Source organism: Etheostoma spectabile, chromosome 5 (genome assembly GCF_008692095.1).
Source record: "Etheostoma spectabile isolate EspeVRDwgs_2016 chromosome 5, UIUC_Espe_1.0, whole genome shotgun sequence".
Lineage (NCBI taxonomy): Eukaryota > Metazoa > Chordata > Actinopteri > Perciformes > Percidae > Etheostoma > Etheostoma spectabile.
In genome coordinates, this window is record NC_045737.1 from 22795490 (window position 1) to 22813954 (window position 18465).

General features: G+C 40.7%; 2 protein-coding genes across 2 annotated transcripts in view; one reads left to right on the forward strand and one right to left on the reverse strand.

Moving 5' to 3' along the window:
• The first annotated feature begins 498 nt into the window (after positions 1-498).
• ggt5a (gamma-glutamyltransferase 5a) lies at positions 499-11509 on the forward strand. The gene is made up of 12 exons (XM_032516829.1): positions 499-822; positions 1194-1321; positions 1524-1619; positions 3170-3356; positions 3455-3615; positions 3854-4000; positions 4243-4373; positions 5631-5815; positions 6095-6186; positions 8096-8202; positions 8385-8495; positions 8584-11509. The coding sequence occupies exons 1-12, from the start codon at positions 650-652 to the stop codon at positions 8728-8730; spliced, it is 1665 nt and encodes a 554-aa protein (XP_032372720.1). The 5' UTR covers positions 499-649; the 3' UTR covers positions 8731-11509.
• The window catches only part of lrrc75ba (leucine rich repeat containing 75Ba), a 16591-nt gene continuing 8643 nt past the window's right edge, over positions 10518-18465 (reverse strand). Inside the window, exon 4 of the mRNA XM_032516835.1 lies at positions 10518-12864. Within this exon, the coding sequence (XP_032372726.1) occupies positions 12267-12864 (598 nt within the window). The 3' untranslated portion in view covers positions 10518-12266. The remainder of the gene's footprint in view (positions 12865-18465) is intronic.

Genomic DNA, 18465 nt, shown 5'->3' on the forward strand with positions numbered 1-18465 from the left:
TCCAGTCTGAGTGGAACTGCAAACGTTTAGCAATTGTTAAAGATTAGTAGAGTTATTCTACAATTTGTATGAGTCTATGTGAGTGTTTATCACATAAATATACAGTTTTAAAAGTTATCAGCACACATTTCCAGTGGATGGTAAGTTTTAAAGTTGTCGCTGCAGGGCCTCTGTGTAAAGGCCTTTTTAACTGAGTTAACTGGAACTTTGCTCAATTTTGGTTGTTTGGGTTTGTCGGTAAATTCAAAGAAACATTAGCCTACCTGTGAAGGTGGGGACCTTCCTGATTTAGTAAAGTGTATCTACAACTCTTAAGTCTGCTTTCTGTTAGCTGTTAGATGTGCACCTTTCACCAAAGCAAATTCCACATAAGTAGACTTATTTTGGCAATAAAACCTTTTCTGAGTGCGGATTCTCAGGCATGACTCAGCAGTTAGGCCACAACCTTCTCGTCCCCCTTTGCGCTCCAGGCGGAGGGCGGAGGGTGGAGGCAGGCTGTTCCAGGCTGTGCACGCCCCTTCTGATGGGGCAACTGGGCTCCGCTCCCAGTCACCAAGTCAGTCGTGAAGTTGTAATATTTCAGAGATCACCTGTGAAGGTCATGATGCAACTTTAATAATCCCCGCGGAGGTATTGGATAATATCAACCATGGCGAGGTCAAAGGCGAAGGTGTACACTTGTTGCGCACTGATGCTGCTGTGCGTGGTTGCTGTCATTGTGTGTATTTCTGTGCTTGTGAGGCACACAAATAAGTGTCCAGACAGCACCTTCTCAAGCGCTGCAGTGGCCGCAGACTCTGGGAAATGTTCACAGATTGGACGGTGAGTGGCTTTGCACACTTTGCGTTAAACACACGTTTCCATTTGTTCGGCTCTGCTCAGCGAGGTGCGAATGAAGATACATTAACACACATTCTCCTAATGAGTACACTTAAGCGTTTACTAAAAACTATATACTAATTTCTCTACACTATAGTAAAGATCTCAGTAACGAAGTGACAACTTACATTCATGTCTAAAATTAATCCGATGTAAGTCTATAAAACATTTACTGACAAACACGGAGGCTGAATGTGATCTGAATATCATCAGTTTATGCGAAACATATATACACGCTATTTGCTTAGCACCCGGTATGCAGCATAAAGCGGGCATAGATTGGCATGAACAGTGATGAGTGTGAAATTTTCCAGGGACATACTTCAAAAAGGGGGCTCAGCGGTAGATGGCGCCATCGCTGCGCTGCTGTGCACTTCCGTCATGAACCCACAGAGTATGGGCATCGGAGGAGGCTCCATATTCACAGTGATGGACAGCTCTGGTAACAGCCGCATTCATTCAGCCCTCTAACATTACTGGAATGGTTGGGTCTTTGTAAATTATAGAGTGTGGTCTAGACCTACTCTATCTATAAAGTCTTGTTTTGAGTTGATACTATAAATACAATTGAATTGAATTGAATTAACACAGCAGATTTATTGAGTGGTGACAAAGTTAAATGATGATATCTTCTCCTTTCAAAGGCAAAGTGAAAATCATCAACTCCAGAGAGACTGTACCGGCGAAGTTTAAATCTGATCTGCTGAAGTCATGTCCCAACACCTTCCAACTGATATCAGGTACTGCTACAGCATATCAAACCCTGCATCTGGTTTTCCTGGATTTTATGTTGGGAGCATTTCTTGTTTTTCCTGTGTATCAGGTTCAGGTTCCTTGCATTATCATACTGAAGGAAGCAAGGATAAAATTCTTCTCCTGTCAAGTAATTCATTATGGCTCATATCTGGACAACTGCATTTAATACAAAAGGCCACAAAGTTGAAATATTAATGTTCAGGGTAGGACTGAAGATACTGCCAGTCCTTTCTTGGACATTCACATCTTTGTTTCTTTGTCATACTTGCTTGGATGAGTCACAGTAGAGTCTGATTATATACACAATGGGGTTCCAACTGTCCTGAACTCTTTCTCTCACACACACACACACACACACACACACACACACACACACACACACACACACACACACACACACAAATCCTAAACCAGCCATTCATCATGTTGCAACATGCAGGCTACTTGTGAGCCTATTTACTGTGAGTAGACAAGGACAGATTTGTAACTGATATAATGACAAAGTTATGTGCTTAGTGTATGATGCCAGTCAAATAAAAGAAATATAAAAGCTAAAAACAATATTGTTGTAAAATGGATAAAGATATTGGTATGGAAGAGAGTTCGTTATCTCTTCATTATCTGCTTCTCTTACATAGCTACCCCAAGGGTGAAAGAAGTACTCAGATACTTAATTTATGTACATACCATTACATTAATGTACATATACTCCATCTTACAGTAAGTTAATGTCCTGCATTAAAAATCCTAAAAGTAGAGAGTATCAAAGCAAAAGTTCTGAAAATGGTCCCTGAAGTATTGGTATATATTATTTTTTTAGGTTTACTGATGCATTAATGTGCTAAAAGCATTTAATTGTTGTAGCTGGTTGATGCACAGTTACTGTAGTTTTAACTACTTTATATAGAGTTAGCTAGTTTAGGAGGCTACAGTGGTTATCAAACTAGGGGTCAGGCCCCTAGATACAATAAATCTGAGGGCTTGTGAAATGATAAACAAGGTTTGAATAAAATAAAACATCTACTTTTTGGAATTTTCTTTAATATTTGATTTTGGTGTGAAATATGAGATACTTTTACCTCCTACAGTTATTAAAATGAAAACATGGGAGAAGTATAGAGGGGCGATATCTCTTTGGTGGAAAGGCTAACTGCTTGAAACGGGACTGCAACTGTTCTGCGCTATTTTATAAACCACTGGTTACATCTTTATATCTGTTGCATTTGATAAGCTCATCATGTACTGACATGTTTTACTGTAAAACATGAATCTGGAATGTTACTCATAACTTCAGCGACAAGATAAATGTAGTGGAGTAAAAAGTAGAATATTTCCTTCTTAAATGTGAAACGGCAAAAAAATGGAAATAGATGTATAATAGTAAATGACATAGCTCCAAATTTTCTTAACATCTGATAAAATTAAATAAATGCATGTGAGATTCTGAACACTAAGAAAAAAAACAACAACAAAAATAATAATACAGAAATTGAGTAAATGTATATTTACTTTATCTATCTATCCAAACTCACAGGTAGTCAATGGATTGGGGTTCCGGGGGAAATTCGGGGTTATGAACAGGCATACCGACTTTATGGGAAGTTGCCGTGGGCAGACCTCTTCCAGCCAACCATCCAACTGGCCAGAGAAGGGTTTCCTATTCCTCCCATCCAAGGTCGATACATCCCGTACGTTGATACAAACCAGACCCAGCCACTACGGTACGAAAGAACCCTAAAATGACTCATAAATATGCAAAATGAACATTTTACCTTTCTACGTTTAAGTGACATTTTATTTCTTTGTATCTGTCCTTTAGAAAGTTGTACACAGATGAGAATGGGAACTTGCTGACGACTGGTGATATTGTGAAGTTTGAGAAACTGGCCAACACGTTGGAGATGATAGCAAACCACGGGGCAGATGCTTTTTACACGGGAAAAATAGCAGAGGATTTAATCCGTGACATACAGGAGGCAGGTATTGTCACACGGGTTTCATCATGCTCTCTTTTTTCAACTATTTTCTATCTCTGCCTGACACAATGATCTGATTACAAATGAACAAATCAGTTGTGTCGGTGAAACACAAGCAGCAATCCCTCACAGACTCCAGTGTGCGCTGCCGGGATCTATTAAAAGTCTTGATTATGTGGAGCTGAGATGCGTTTTATTCAGTTCTGCTTAGCAGAGTCATTTGTTTCAATGTTTTTGCCCAGGAGGAACACTCACGGCGAAGGACCTGGGATTGTATAGAGCTACAGTGACTGATGCGTGGGTTATTCCTTTGGGAGAGTACCGGATGTATATCCCCCCACCCCCTGCAGGAGGCATCATCTTCAGCTTCATCCTGAACGTCATGAAAGGTTCCTGCTGTACTCAGACTGCAGAGCTGCCGCTCATCTGCACTTTCAACTCACACAATAAAGCTTGTTAGCCATGTTCATGAGAAATGACAAACAAATACTTAGTGGTTGTTGCATTTGCGTTATGACGGTGAATATGTAGTGTAGTTTGCAGTGTTTAATGTTCTGGAAGCATCTAGATACTGAACATCTTTGGAAGTCGAATACACTGGGGTGAACTAAACAATGGCTCTTATTTACAGGATATAAATTGAGTCCAGCATCTCTGATGGGTGAACAAAAGACACTGACCTATCATCGCCTTGTTGAAGCTTTTAAGTTTGCCAACGGATTAAAGAAACACATCCGTGATCCAAGCTTTAGCTCAAAAGAAGTAAGTTATTTATAAGTAGTTATGTCTTGTTATGGCTTATAATCAGTGGTGGAAGACAAAAAGGTCCTTTACTTAAAAGTAGCAAAGCCTACTTACTGTACTACTTCTTTGAACTACTTTATTTACTGTCAGGAGGTTTAATTTATAACAAATGCATGCCATTTTATTTGTTTGATCACATGTTTTTGTAGTAAAAATCTGTCTGATAAATGCACTGTAGTAAAAAGTTAAATTTCCCTCTAATATTTAGTAGAGTAGAAGTTTGAAGTATCATAAAGTGTCATGAGCTGCATGGAATGGTGGACCCAAGTGCAGAGAGGAGGCAGCCATATTACAAACAAACAAAGGAAGTCCTGAGAGGGGCAGGCAAAACTAAATCCAGAGTGCAAAAAAATCCAGGATGCAAGGCACCAGACACAAACTGACAAGGGGAGACACAACACTACAATGATCTGACAGTGGACAAGGGAAGCACAAAGACTAAATACAGTCAAGAGGCAGGTGACAAGAGGGCTGGGAAACAGGTGGAAAACCTCAGGTAATCACAGGAGCGGGTAAACACAGAAAGTAAAACTAAAGACAAGACAAGACAGAGACCCAGTCTTCAAAATAAAACAGGAAACAGAACATATACAAGACCAGACAAAAAATAACACCATACAATAATCACAAGACATGACAGTAACCAGGCTAAGAAATAAACAGGAAAACAGACTACCACAGTAAAACAAGACACCAATCCACAACATAAAGTGGGAAACGGGAAGTGTAAATAGTATAGTATACTTGAGTAAATGGACTTAGTTACTTTCCACTGATTATAATGGTCCTAGAACCAAGTTAAACACAGACCTTCCACCCACTTTTAGATGATTCGCCTGAGTAAAGCAGCTGGTCTCATTGTCAATCAACATACCAATATTCCCTATGAGCACCTCCTCCTCGAGTTGTTATGGTGATCTATTAAACATGTGTGCATCAAATTTGGTTGCGTGCCACTCTCCTAAAGTGGGGGAAGGTACAGGTGTTGTTGGCCCCTGTCAAGGAAATGGTTTGACTTGAAGTAAGTTTAAGCAAACGTTCATTATTGCATTTGATCTTTTTTTTTAAGATTATTTTTTAGGGCATTTTTAGGCTAAAGCTGGGACTGAAAGGGTTCAAATGGGCTGTAACTCCCTTTCTGTTTTCCCTGCAAAGCAACTAGAAGCCTGAAATACAATCATAGCTTTACCTTTGAAACCCCTGTATCTCTCACAGATGGCCAGGAAATTCACAGAGGATAGCTTCGCAGAGCACATACGGAGCATGATCAGCCGCGACAAAACTCATGGTCCCCAGTTTTACAACATCACCCCGTATCTGGACAGCATGGGCACCACGCATGTGTCTGTGCTGGCTGAGGACGGATCTGCTGTGTCTGTCACCAGCACCATCAACCACATGTCAGTATTTGAAGATGTTCTGCTTGACAGTGACAAATGAACCATCCAATTTTACTGTTGAAATACTTGAAAGTAAGAAGATTTAAGAGATTAATGAAGGAGTGTTTTTTGTATAAGAAATCTGGAAAGAAATCTCTGTTTTCATAGGATGCTAGTCATCAAAGCTCAGTAAGAGAAGGCACAGGTTTTTTTGTTTTTTAAAGTGAAATTTGACTATTTCAAGGCATTTCAAGTGTCACATAGTTGAGATCAAATTCATTTAATGTATTTCCTTCACAGATTTGGCTCCAAGGTCTTCTCTCCAAGAACTGGAGTCATCCTCAACAACGAGCTGTCTGACTTCTGTGGCAGAGTCGAAAACATCTTTCCTGGTAATCAGATCAGCAAAACATTTTTTCTATCATAGAAATACAAGTAATACAAGTAGTCCCCCCCCCACACACATACACAATAGGACACATTTACACACCCTTATTCCAAGAGCTCTTGCAAAGTTGTCCACTGGTACAGGGTTAAAAACCTTGCTCAGAAGTACTTCAATAGTATTTACATACATACATACATTGTATCTACAGGCCTCAGAATTGATGGTTTATATTTTTGGTGGTGCAGTGAGTGGATAGCGAGCAAAGATCTTTGTATAACATAACTTCTTATGACATAAGAATGCCACATGTGACCTGTTCCTTTCCTTTATGTGTGATGCTTGTTTGTCTGTGTTGACTATGCTGTATTTCTGTTTAAATTGTAACTGGTGTGCTGTCTTGGCCAGGTCTCCCTCGGAAAAGAGATTTCAATCTCAAGGGACTTCCTCGTTTAATAAGAGTTAAATAAAAAATGAAAAAATAAATAAAATATTTAAGCTCACAAACCTCTTTTTAGCCATGCTAGTGGCACTGCTTAGCATGGCAGTATCGGTCTTTGATCTTTCAGTCCTTTACTTTGGTCCAGAAAGAAATATCTCAACAACCTCTTTAACTAGCATTCAGTGCCAGCATCAGGTCAGAATTTCAATTCATCCAATACTTTGATTTATGACCAAATATATGCAAAACTAAAGACATTCCCTTAAGCCTCAGCTCTACTCTGTTTAGTTCTTATAAGGATAATGAATGGTAAACGTTATACCTGTTAAACATCAGAATGTTAGCATTTGTCAATGCGAGAATGTTACCATGCTGATGTTAGAATTTAGCAGCAAAGCTGTACCAAGGTACAGCAAGCATGGCTGGAGACTCTCATTTCCACTGCATGATTTGACTCACTTCACTCTATTTTGTTTTCCACTGTGGATAGAACCCCTTCAAGGTAGGCGGGATTCTCAACTGATAGCCATAGTGACAGCAGGTGAAACTCATCATCTTCAATGCAACACTCGCTGGATCCCTTCATTGGCAACAATGTCTGCACTTTGTTAATTGCACGGCCTAGTGATATTGAATGTCAAGTTTTGCAGGCCGCCAGCTTTTAAAATCTAGGTTGACTTTTTAAAAATGGATGTCCTGTGACATTTCTCTCTGACCAATTATTTGCCTCCAGTGTTTTAAGTTATACCAAAAAAAGTACCAGGTAGGCCTACCAGGGCCTGAAATTAACGCTTCTGCGAAATGCAGGTGAATTTCGCCATCAGGTCTTTGTTCTATGCTGGCGGGTAGCCAATGAGAATTGAGTGATCCATAGTTGTTATTTTTGCCACTGTTCGTCTTTCACATCTCACCCAAGGGCAAACAAAAAGATGAGGATGAGTCAAAGAAAAGTAAAAGAAGACGTTTTATTTCTAAGTGGACAGTTGCCGACAATGGCAAGGTTTGTAAGTGGCTGGTTTATGATGGCAGTACAGAACAAATGTACTGCTGGGTGAATGACACAGAGAAATGCTTGAGCATTTCTGGTATTGTGCATTTTCCTTTTTTTCAAATCCACCTGCTACAGTGGCTGCTAAAAAAGTTAACTTCAGGCTCTGCCAAGGTGCTATCCACAAACTTTGCCAATGGAAACCCAAAAAAGAGCAAATTGAGGTGCGCAGAGTTGTACCGTACCATACAGTGGAAATGCTGTATTAGTCTTGTAATATGAACCGTATAATCCCAGAGAAGCTTTTGTCTAACAAAAGATTTTAATTTCGGTCTGATGTTTGCTGCTGAACAAAGGTAAAGGGTTGAAGGGCACACATCATTCAGAGACACTTGGCTGATTGCATTTAAAATAATTTCCTTCTTCTCACATTGATATGTCTGAATTGTAGCCGTGTGTCATTTAATGCTTTTGTTGTGATGTCAGGGGAGCAGCCTCCATCCTCCATGGCCCCCGCTGTGCTGAAGTCTCAGTCCAAGACGCTGGTGATTGGATCAACTGGTGGGAGCATGATCACGACTGCGATGGCCTCAGTATGTGTCTGCGGCAATCACACAAAGTGCCATTAAGATAAATTGCTGCAGACTAATGCCCCCCACTGTTGTCACAGCAAGTGCTGTCTTCCCGAGTGTCTTCACTGCGTCCATAATCCATTCTGTACTCATCACCTTTCCATTTACCAGATTGCAATTTATTGTCCTGTTTTCTTTTCCAGGTGATCATGAACCACCTTTGGTTTGGAAAGAGCCTCAAGGAGGCGATTGCTGCTCCGGTTGTTTTTGTTGACTCTCAAAATGCAGTGAAGTTTGAGCCCAGCTTTGATAAGGTAATGCACTAAATGCATTTGTTTGCTAAAATAATAAAACACATAATATTTGCTCCATCTGAGTCTCCTCTCCTCTTTCCCCTTTCAGGATGTTATTGAGGCTCTGAAGGCTCTGGGACACAAACATGAAACCGCAAAACATTTCTATAACGTGGTCAATGCCGTGGAGAAGGAGAACGGCTGCATCTGTGCCGTATCTGATGCCAGGAAAATGGGCGAGGCAGCCGGTTATTGAGACCAAGAGCCATTGACAGTAGTTATACAGGGTGGCGTGAACATTACAGAGACATTCTGCAGCCCCAAAACCACAACTGAACACTCCCAGTAACATGTAGCAGGTAAGCACGTGGCCTCTGGACAGAAGTGACATGATGGATTTTACTGTGCACAAACAAACAACTGTGACTTCTCTTGTTATCATTTGAATCTTTCTTTTGTAAAAAATGTTCATTCCATGTTTCACAATATACAAATGACTTGATAGTACATTCATGTTAAGATCTGAGACTTAAAATGCATAGCAGGCTATTTTAGAAGGTCTCATTCAGTTAATAACTTGTTCAACTTTCTGGTTATTCATACTTAGTATGTTATTCATTAGTACTGGAGTTATTCTGTAACTTTACTATATAAGCTATTGTAGCACTGTGTATTGAATATACAGTGAATGAAATATAGATGTTATGTATAATATTCAAAAATGAGTACTATATTAAAACAGTCACAAATTGGCTTAACCCTTTTTGGTTTTGTAAAATACTACTAATGAAAACATTTTATATTAACATATACATACATTTATGGATGTTATACTCTATGCTATTCTTGAGTTCAACACGATAATAGCTAAATAAATGGACTTTTAACAACAAAGGTCACAAAGAGTAGGGAAAACAAAGAAAGCAAAATAGGTGGATGAAGAGTTAAATAAAAGAAAATGACAAAAATCAATAAATCCTGGTGGCAATCAATGACCACAGCCAAACATGGCAATCTCTTCAGCTCGAGGTTATTGCTATTGAAATCTGTACATCTATCTCTCTGTGCCAAAACCCCAAACTTCTCTGTGTTAATGTCAACCATTTATTTTTTATTTTCGTGCCAGAGCATGCAGCAGCTGGAGCAAGATAATCACATTAAGTCGTAAGTCATTCAAACAGGAGAAAAGTTTGTGAAGAAATATGATGCACTTTAAAGTGACTATAAGTAACTTTTTAATGTTTCTAAAGCTCTGTAATTTTTCATACAATTGTCTTAAATGATGAGACAAACTGTGAAAAGAACGCTATTTTTGTATCACTTTTAGCAAGGCATCTGCCTGGGTTGCCCGGGTGTGGTAAAAACACTACCACTTTAGTCACTTTAGTGCCAGCTAGTATCAACACACACTGAAAGGCAACACACACTGTAGGCTAAAAGGCTTACATGGGAAATGTTTTCAATTCAAACGATGAAGTCAAATCAATTACTTATTTTACTTCAAATCCAGGAAATAAATCCACCCTGAAGGGAAAAAGGTCAGATAAGAAGATCCTGGTGATTTTGGGGGTGGGCTCCGTTGCCCTGTCACATAGTATTTGGAAATCAGGGGGTGTGACAGTCACACTGTGTCCTGACCTTATAAGAGCCACCTGTTGCAAATGCCACATTACCATGTCTGGCAGCAGAAACAAAAGGTTGCCAGGAGAAGCTCATGGGTAGGGCCCCATGCGATGACCACCCTGCCGTTCCATGGCACACGGCGGCAGCTCAGGCGTTTCCCTGACAGCACACAGCGGCACAGATGATCCGCTGGCTCCGAAACAGGAACAGCACTTCCAGCGACCAATCCCAAACAGCACGGTCCCTACTTATTTATTTTATTGCCCTATTTACAGACTAATCTGCATTAATAAATTAATCCTCTATAAATAATCCTTGTTTTTTTTCCTTGTTTGTTTCTGTCAAGCAGCTGCAGGTACTGTAGTGACCCAGTTTTATTTATTCTGGAGAACTTCAAAATAAAACAAATCCAGACACTTCTCAGTTAGGACTGGTTCTTTTATTGGCAGTCAGTGTTTGGAATGAAACAAGTACACACAGGCTACAAGGAAGAGTTTGACGTTGACACACGAAAGAAACTACATTGACCAACAGGACAGTGCTTTCCATCATTCAAATAAAACTTGATTCGACATGAAAAGGTGTCTGCTTTGACTGTAGCTTTTCCTGTCTTATTGTGTAACCCCATAAGCCACGTCACATTTTTGTTTAGTGTTCAAGCTTACAGCAGGAGGTCACTGTGCTCAGTTTCATAATAAGTCATTATAATTTCAATTACAGAGTCAGACAAGAGACGAAACACCAAAACAACAACACAAAGAACTACAGCAGTAAGCAGACATTTTACTGTTACAAACACATATAACACACACTTAAACATTTATTATATATGTGGCAATGCACAAATGTTTTTTTTTATCAATGATACTTTCTAACAATCATGAGCCATTTGGTCATACTTTCACCTTAAAGAGGTATGCTTCCGCTTGATCTTTGTGAATATATCTAATAATAAACAGATTATATGCCAAGGAGAAACAGAAATATATATTTTAAGAAAAATAGTCCCGTTAAAGTGCTTTCAGTCAGTCTCACTTAATCATTATGTGCTACAGAAGACAGACTAAAATTAATAAATAACAGTCATGGCTGTGTCTCATAACAAGCATAGGGCCACTGAAGTATAGTATCAGTTAATGGAAATGACAACCTATTTGTAGAGAACGGCAGTAGGACGAGCAGCACTGCTCAGACTCGGTGGCCCATACCAAAACTTGGCTGTGTCATTAATGCACTTAAACACTGTGGTGAGGATTACAACTAGCTCAATAATTAACAAAGAGGTGAATATCAGCATTTAGGCCAGTACAAAAAACAATCAGTGACAGCTAGCCATTGTTGAGTCCTACCTGTTGTCTTCTAAGATTGCTTTGTTCACCAAAAGTGCACAAAAATAAACCGGGGAAACACAAGAGAACCATGTTTTTTTGTCCTCATTTACATCTACACAAGGGCTGCGTGGGTATTGACAAGTGGACATTTGGAAAGGGGGGGAAAACGCAAAAAGTCTTGACCTAGCAGTTTTGCCGGCATCACGTGACGGGTCGTCGGCTGTATAGTCTGTTGAACTTGTGTCATAGCTTTTGTTGAGAGATTAACAGAGAACACACAATGTGGAGCGAGGCCCTGCCTGCCAGAGATAGCCCCAGTCCTGGTAGAAAACCCAGAGGGACCCACTGTTTCCAAACTCCAAACCAATTCTACTTCAGCCACTGCTGGGATGCTGCTCCTTGATCCAACCAACTGATCTAAAGCTCCTTGGGATTGGCTCTTCAGCTGCCACTATCAGAGAGAGAGAGAGAGAGAGATAGAGGGAGAGAGAGAGAGAGAGAGAGAGAGAGAGAGAGAGAGAGAGAGAGAGAGAGCACCGGTTCATTAACTCTTCCAGCCCCCCTCCAATGAAACCGCACCTTGTTCCCAAGAGCGCCATCCACCAACACAGTAAGTCCGCCGCCGTCGCTTCACTCTCATCGTGTGTGGGTTAACTCAGAGATGGTTAGGGATAGCTTGGTAGCCGTGTCAGGACGAGAAGTTCACAATGTTGTCTCCCTCGTGCCTCCAAAGGGGGTGACGGGGCTCGTGGTGAGAGGGCAAAGGAGGTAACGGAGTGCTGTGGGACGTAAGACGTGTCAACCACAGTGGAAAGAGCCTCCGAGTGGGAATGCCCCATCACCTCTCACAGTAGTGAAGGGTGAAGTCTTTGGAGAGCTGCTTCTCCCCTAAACTCCACGGCTCCAGTTCAAACTTATTCTCCATGTCATCCTCATCTTCGTCGTCCTCCTCTTCTTCCTCCTCGTAGTGGCTGGGCTCCTCAATGGAAGTCTCCAGGTGGTAGCAGTAGGGCTGACCCTCGGTGTACTCGTATATAGTCGGCAAACTGCTCTTCAGGCTGCAGCGCCGACGCAGCGCCACCAGCAGCGGCTGAGGCATAGTGAAGATGTCCACGTTGTTGCCCAGGTCGATCCAGGCCAGGCTGGAGAACATCTTGGGGTCTTTGAGCATCTCAGTGAGGTCTTTGAGGATAGCCAGCGTGAGGCGGTTGCCGTTGAGAGCCAGGGTGCTGAGTTTGGGCAGCGAGGCAAGAAGAGGCAGGAGGATCTTCAGGTTGTCGTCCTGGAGCTCGGTGAAGCTGATGTCCACAGCCATCACAGTGTCTTTGTTGTTCTGGAGGTAGAAGGCGACTTGACGGACATCTCGGGTGGACAGCGGGACGCCGGATAGGTCCACCGAGTCACTGGACAGCTTCTTCTGTAGGGTTGTCTTGAGACTGTTGAATATAATGAAGAGACAGAGTTGGATTACTTAGACGACTCTTTGACATAAAAATACACAAAAATAGTTTTTGGTTTTAGCAGGAGGGTGAAAGGATGTGACTTGGGAACAAGGCCCTGGTTTTATGTTGTGTTTCCTGTGTTGTATAAAAGAGGGGGCGATTGGGCCTGCATGGAGCGGAAGGCTGACGCAGGGACTCCAGCATGGGGATTTACCAGTGTAAACAGAGGAGCCAAAACATCCGAACGAGCCAGCAGCTTAAAAGCTCTGACAGCCAGGAGCACAGAGCTCCTTATAGCACAGGGCCAGAACACTTAAAAGATAAACTATGATGTGTTCTAGAAAAAGATAAAACAGAACAGGAATAGAAGATACTTGGCCACTATATTTATAAGAGAAGAAAGGAAAGAGATTCATCTTTTAGTATCTTTGGTATCATCTTTGTTAGGATGATGTTTTTATCACAGCAAAGAAGCCATGGTTGCTACCATGCTTCTTTTTAAGTTAGCGACATGTCTCTGAAACATATTGACATATTTTAGTGAAATTTGGTTTAAAAAAAAAAAAAAAGTCAGGCAAAGGTTTTTGTGTGGATCTAAAGTGCACATGCAAAAATATTTTTCTAACGTTGATAAATAAGGCATTTTTGAAAATTTGAACTATTTTCCTTAACTACTGCACTTCATTGAAATAGTCGCTCAGTTGCATGATTGCTGGTAAAACTTTATGATCAGGGTACAAAACATATGCTTAAGTAATGCTTAACTAATGCATGATGATGAATGAATTCAAATTTATTACCATTAATAAATTATCAAGTTACTCTGACTTTATGTGATTACTTCACACTTATGTCTGGTGATCCATTGAGTCATAAGTTACTTTATACATTAATCTAGAGCCTTTGGCACCACATGAGCTGGAATGCTATTGCATAGCACGTACAAGCTTTTGATCAGCCTCTCTATATGCAAACGAAGTGGAAATAAAATGTATTAAATGTATTGAAAGAAGTGCAAGTTGACAAATCAGAGGAGAATGGACCCACATATCAAGCATTTAATAAAGTGAGAAATAAAAAAAAACTGGGTAATAACGTCTCAGGATCGGATTGGACCTTGTCAACATTACTGACTATTGTTCCTGTTGATCAGTGGGTCATTTAGCAACATGTACATGTTTGCATCTGATAAAAAGTCAGATTTCTATAGGAATATGTTTGATTCTGCTTTCAGAGAAGCTGATCAAAATCCATGAGTCTGAGATGGCCATGTCTATGTTAACTGTATTCCAGCTAATCTGGAGGCATATGAACGTATGAAGTAACTGTGAATTAACTGTCATTAACTGATAATGCATTAGTGTTAGCTGATCACATGAACATTGTGACTTCATAAATTATTAGTGTGTGTAACAGGAATGTATGACACATCATCATGCATTCGTTAAGTATATGTTTTTACTAAAACCTGTTACCCTATTGGTAGAATAATTTCATTATTATTTTTATTATCGGGGTGGCAGTAGCTCAGTCTGTAGGGAGTTGGGTTGGGAACTGTAGGGTCACCGGTTCAGGTCCCCGTTTGGACCAAAGTACGGAGTTTTGACTGGTAGCAGGAGAGATGCGAGTTCACCTCCTGGGCACTGCCACGGGGCTCTTGAGCAAGGCACTGAACCCAGCTCAGGGGCTGTGTGTACATTCAGAACCAGTTTCCATAATGGAAGTAACACATTTAAAGGATTGTTTATCCGCAGTTGAAATGTGTGCTGTTTTTCGTGTTTGACGCGGTACATTGAGGTGATTTATAAAGTGAATGACAGTCTTTAAGTGAAACATTCTTCAATGTGTGCATTAGGGAGTAATATGTGCAGGATAACAGTTCTGGTGTATGGATACACAGCACAAGCCTGAGGATGCGGTGTTTCTGAACTGCAGCTGTTACTGAATTGGCCTGTAGCGCTTATTCTCTGTCAGAGTGAATTATAACATCCTCTGACTTACTGTGACACCCACTGCAGTACCTGTCATTTGTCATGCTTTAAAGTGTCATTTTTTGTACCGTTGAAAATGGATGTGCCCTGAGCAACATTTACCGCTTCATATTAAAAGCAGGTGATGGGTTGATGAGCAGAAACGTCATGCTTTGGAGCATTTGCAAAATGCACAAGAGGAGGATAAAAAACCCTCATGAAGAGGGAGTTTAATCAGCTGTTTAGCACAAAATCTACGAGATAAAGATAAGATGAGAATCTTTATTGTCATTGCACATAAAGTATACATTGCAACTGCAATGCTTCCTCAGTACACTAGGACGCTCTCGATGGTGCTTTGGTGAAAGGCCACTAATTGTTTCTCCTCTAGTTGGTTCCGTCTAAGCCTGGCTGAGGATCCCCTGCAGGTGTGAATAGGTTTTGATCACACAACTCCTTCCTTTGTCAGACACACTCATCCTTCTGAGCTCAGGAAAGAAAAATGCATGTTCTGCTCAGGAAGCCTCTTTCATCCTTCCTCCAGATTAATCTGACACCAGAAAGCGAGGGTGTCCCTGATAACTCCACAAGAACACTGGCAACAGGGTTCAGTTTGAATAAAAGGACTGGTTTATAGGTATGCGATTAAAAGATTAACAAAGAAATATGTGTAAATGCATAAACAAAAAAAATCACATGTGGAAGATGTGGAGAAGAAGATGTCCTAAGCAGCAGGGCGGAGAGAAATCAACACAAAGTGTTGAATTAAGCTAGTAACAACACAAATGGCATCAACATTTTGGTAATAGCTAATGCTCATCAATCTACATGTATGATCAAGTTATGTAATAATATCCGTTAAGTATTCAAATAAATTGGCATTGTATAACGAAGCTGTCTATTAAGTGTTCTCACCTATACTCTGAGGAAGCACAGTGTGACTCTTGTCTCTGCATCTGGCTCATCAGGCTCCGTTTGTCATCAATTTAGTAAAAGGAGGCAGCATTTGAATTCAGCGAGCGTCAATGGAATCACTCTTATTATTTATTGTAAATATACATAAATATTCATGTCTAGAGGCTTACCTGATGCAAATTCAGATGAGGTAAAGTGCTATTTAAAAAAAATTAGAAAACAATGCTTTTTGAAAAAAATGCATGCATTGACGAGTGGGTGGGTGATGACAGCTGTCATAAAAATCCCATTTTATTTCAACTGTAAATAAGTATTTTCCAGGAGTCCATTTGCTCTAGACTATAGAGGATTGTAAAATAGTGACGCACGCACGAACGCATGCACACACACCACTGCATTATCCTTCATGGTGCAGTGAATCCAACCTCCCAGCTCACAGTCCAAATAAATAAAGGCAGTTCCTAAATAAATGTCACCAAATATTGTTTTATGGATGTTTTGGTCAAAAACCCAACCTGAGGAGCTGGTCTGATCACTTTGTCCTTTCTGTATCTCAGGCTGTGCTTTTTTGTTGGGTGATGGGCCCCTAAGTGTTAACCATGCATAGTATGCTACAGTGCATAATACAATGTTTATTAGTGAATATGAGAACTGTCGAATAACTGACATTTTAAGATGTGGTTGTAGTTTTTTTTCTTATCTGAGGGTTGAGGCGACAAAAACATAATGATTGTGAGGTCAGAACAGGCTGATGGAACAGGATGGTAGTGGTGTGAAAATTGAAGAGAAAAAAAAAGTCACAAAAGTGTTGGCAGTTTTTACGCTCACTTGAAATTACCCTAAAGGTGGGAGTGCCCCGGCAACATTTCTGGGTCACTGCTTCCATCAAGCTTGTCAAGCTCTTTCATTAAATGTCAAAGAAAATATTTCTCGCAAAACCCAAATAAACTGCTAAGATTATTTAACAGGATTAGTGAGATTCAGACATTAATTCAGTGGGGCATTTCAGTCAGAAATGTGTGTACGGTATTTAGAAAGACTGTTGTTCAGTGCTAATGCTGGATAATGAAGGGATGAACAATCCGGTGGCATTATAATGGACTGAGCTGTTTCTGTTTTCTGTGAGTACAGAGAAACCTCTCAAAGGTTAGATTGTTGCATTTTGCACAGATGAGGGCAGTATGCCTGCTGCTGAAGGTAAAGATGGAAGGTATAGGGAGGTAAAATCCACCCTAAAACAATAATTATGACATGCTTTTCCTGTAATATGGACAGTTAAATCTTTTGATTAAATGAATATTTGATGAGGGAATATTTCAACATTGTGGGAAAAATCGCTAAGATTTTCGCTTCGAATTAGATGAGAACATGAGAATTAGATGAGAAGATGGATGTTTATGTGCTAAGTATAAAGCTACAGTCAGGAGACAGTTAGCGTAGCTTAGCATAAAGACTGGACACAGGGGGGAACAGCTAGCCTGACTCTGTCCGAAAGTAGAACATTGTTTGTACAGATTAAACCTTATCTGTAAAGGATAAATAAGGAGCCCCTTCAGGTGGATTCAAGAGCTGACAAACTCACCCTGTTGGGGTTCTAATTCGCAATAATGGCCAGCTCGCTCAACATTATCCCGCTAATTACACGGCTCGTTACACATCTGCTCATTCAGAGGTTACCTGCTGTTACGCCTGAGTCCAGTCGGGACAGTTACCTTTACCGCTGAAGAACACGGCTTTTCCATGAAAGCCAGGTGTCCCTGGTGAGTAGGTAACCATGGAGCTAACTAATGCTCTATTTCCACTGTTGCCATTAGCACTGTTAGCGATCCCTGTTTCCTCCACCCTCTCTGTCCCTCAGTGATCCGCTACGTATGAGCATAAATGTTGATTTTAAAACCATTTTATTGGGGCGCTCTGGTAGCTTACAGGTGACCAAGGCTCAGTCCTTTCATCAGCGGCCCAAGGTTGATTACAACCCACTGCCCTTTGCTGCATGTTGTCCCCCTCCCCCTCTCCCCACTTTCCTGTCTACAGCTGTTCTATCCATTAAAAATAAAATAAAAACGATTTTATTGATTGAATGGTCCTAGAGTCCTCCGTGATCAGTACTCCATCCATGGCAACGGTCTGCTATACTTAGCAATAGTCTGTTAAACAGAAATAACACACCGTAGAATGCCGTGTTGGACCAATCAGGATTGAGAATTCAACAGAGGTGCTGCTAGGCAGATTTTTTTGCCATCGGACAGAGTCAGGTAGTTTCCAGAATCAATGCTAAGCTAAGCTACCTTTCTGTCTATTTTTACGGTACAGACACAACAGTGGCGTTGATCAAGATAGCAAATAAGTTTATTTCCCAAAGTGTTCTACTGTTATAACACAAACAACCTCTGAACCTTCCCATGGCCACAGGATCACACCAGGCTGCAATACATTACAGCCGGAGCTGTACAGCTCTTTTCAATAGCAATAAATGGAAAAAACCCAATAATAAATGTGCACCCAGTGAATATTTGTGTCAGAATTTAAAGCGGTAAAAGTGATAAACCAGAAAAAAAGTGTCCCAAGAAATTAAGTTTTCTATTGACAGTGCTCGGCAGCCTGGCCCCGTCTTGTCTCTTTCTAGCTGTGACAGGCGTTTGTTTGTGAACACAGCGGCAGACGAAGCTGTCAGAGCTGACAACACCAACTGTATTAATATTCTGTTTTA

Excerpts from the sequence above, each read along its gene's own strand:
- ggt5a (XM_032516829.1), top strand. The coding sequence starts at position 650 with ATGGCGAGGTCAAAGGCGAAGGTGTACACTTGTTGCGCACTGATGCTG. Across the intron at positions 1,620-3,169 it reads CACCTTCCAACTGATATCAG|GTAGTCAATGGATTGGGGTT; the intron begins GTACTGCTACAG and ends CCAAACTCACAG. Across the intron at positions 8,496-8,583 it reads TTGAGCCCAGCTTTGATAAG|GATGTTATTGAGGCTCTGAA; the intron begins GTAATGCACTAA and ends TTCCCCTTTCAG.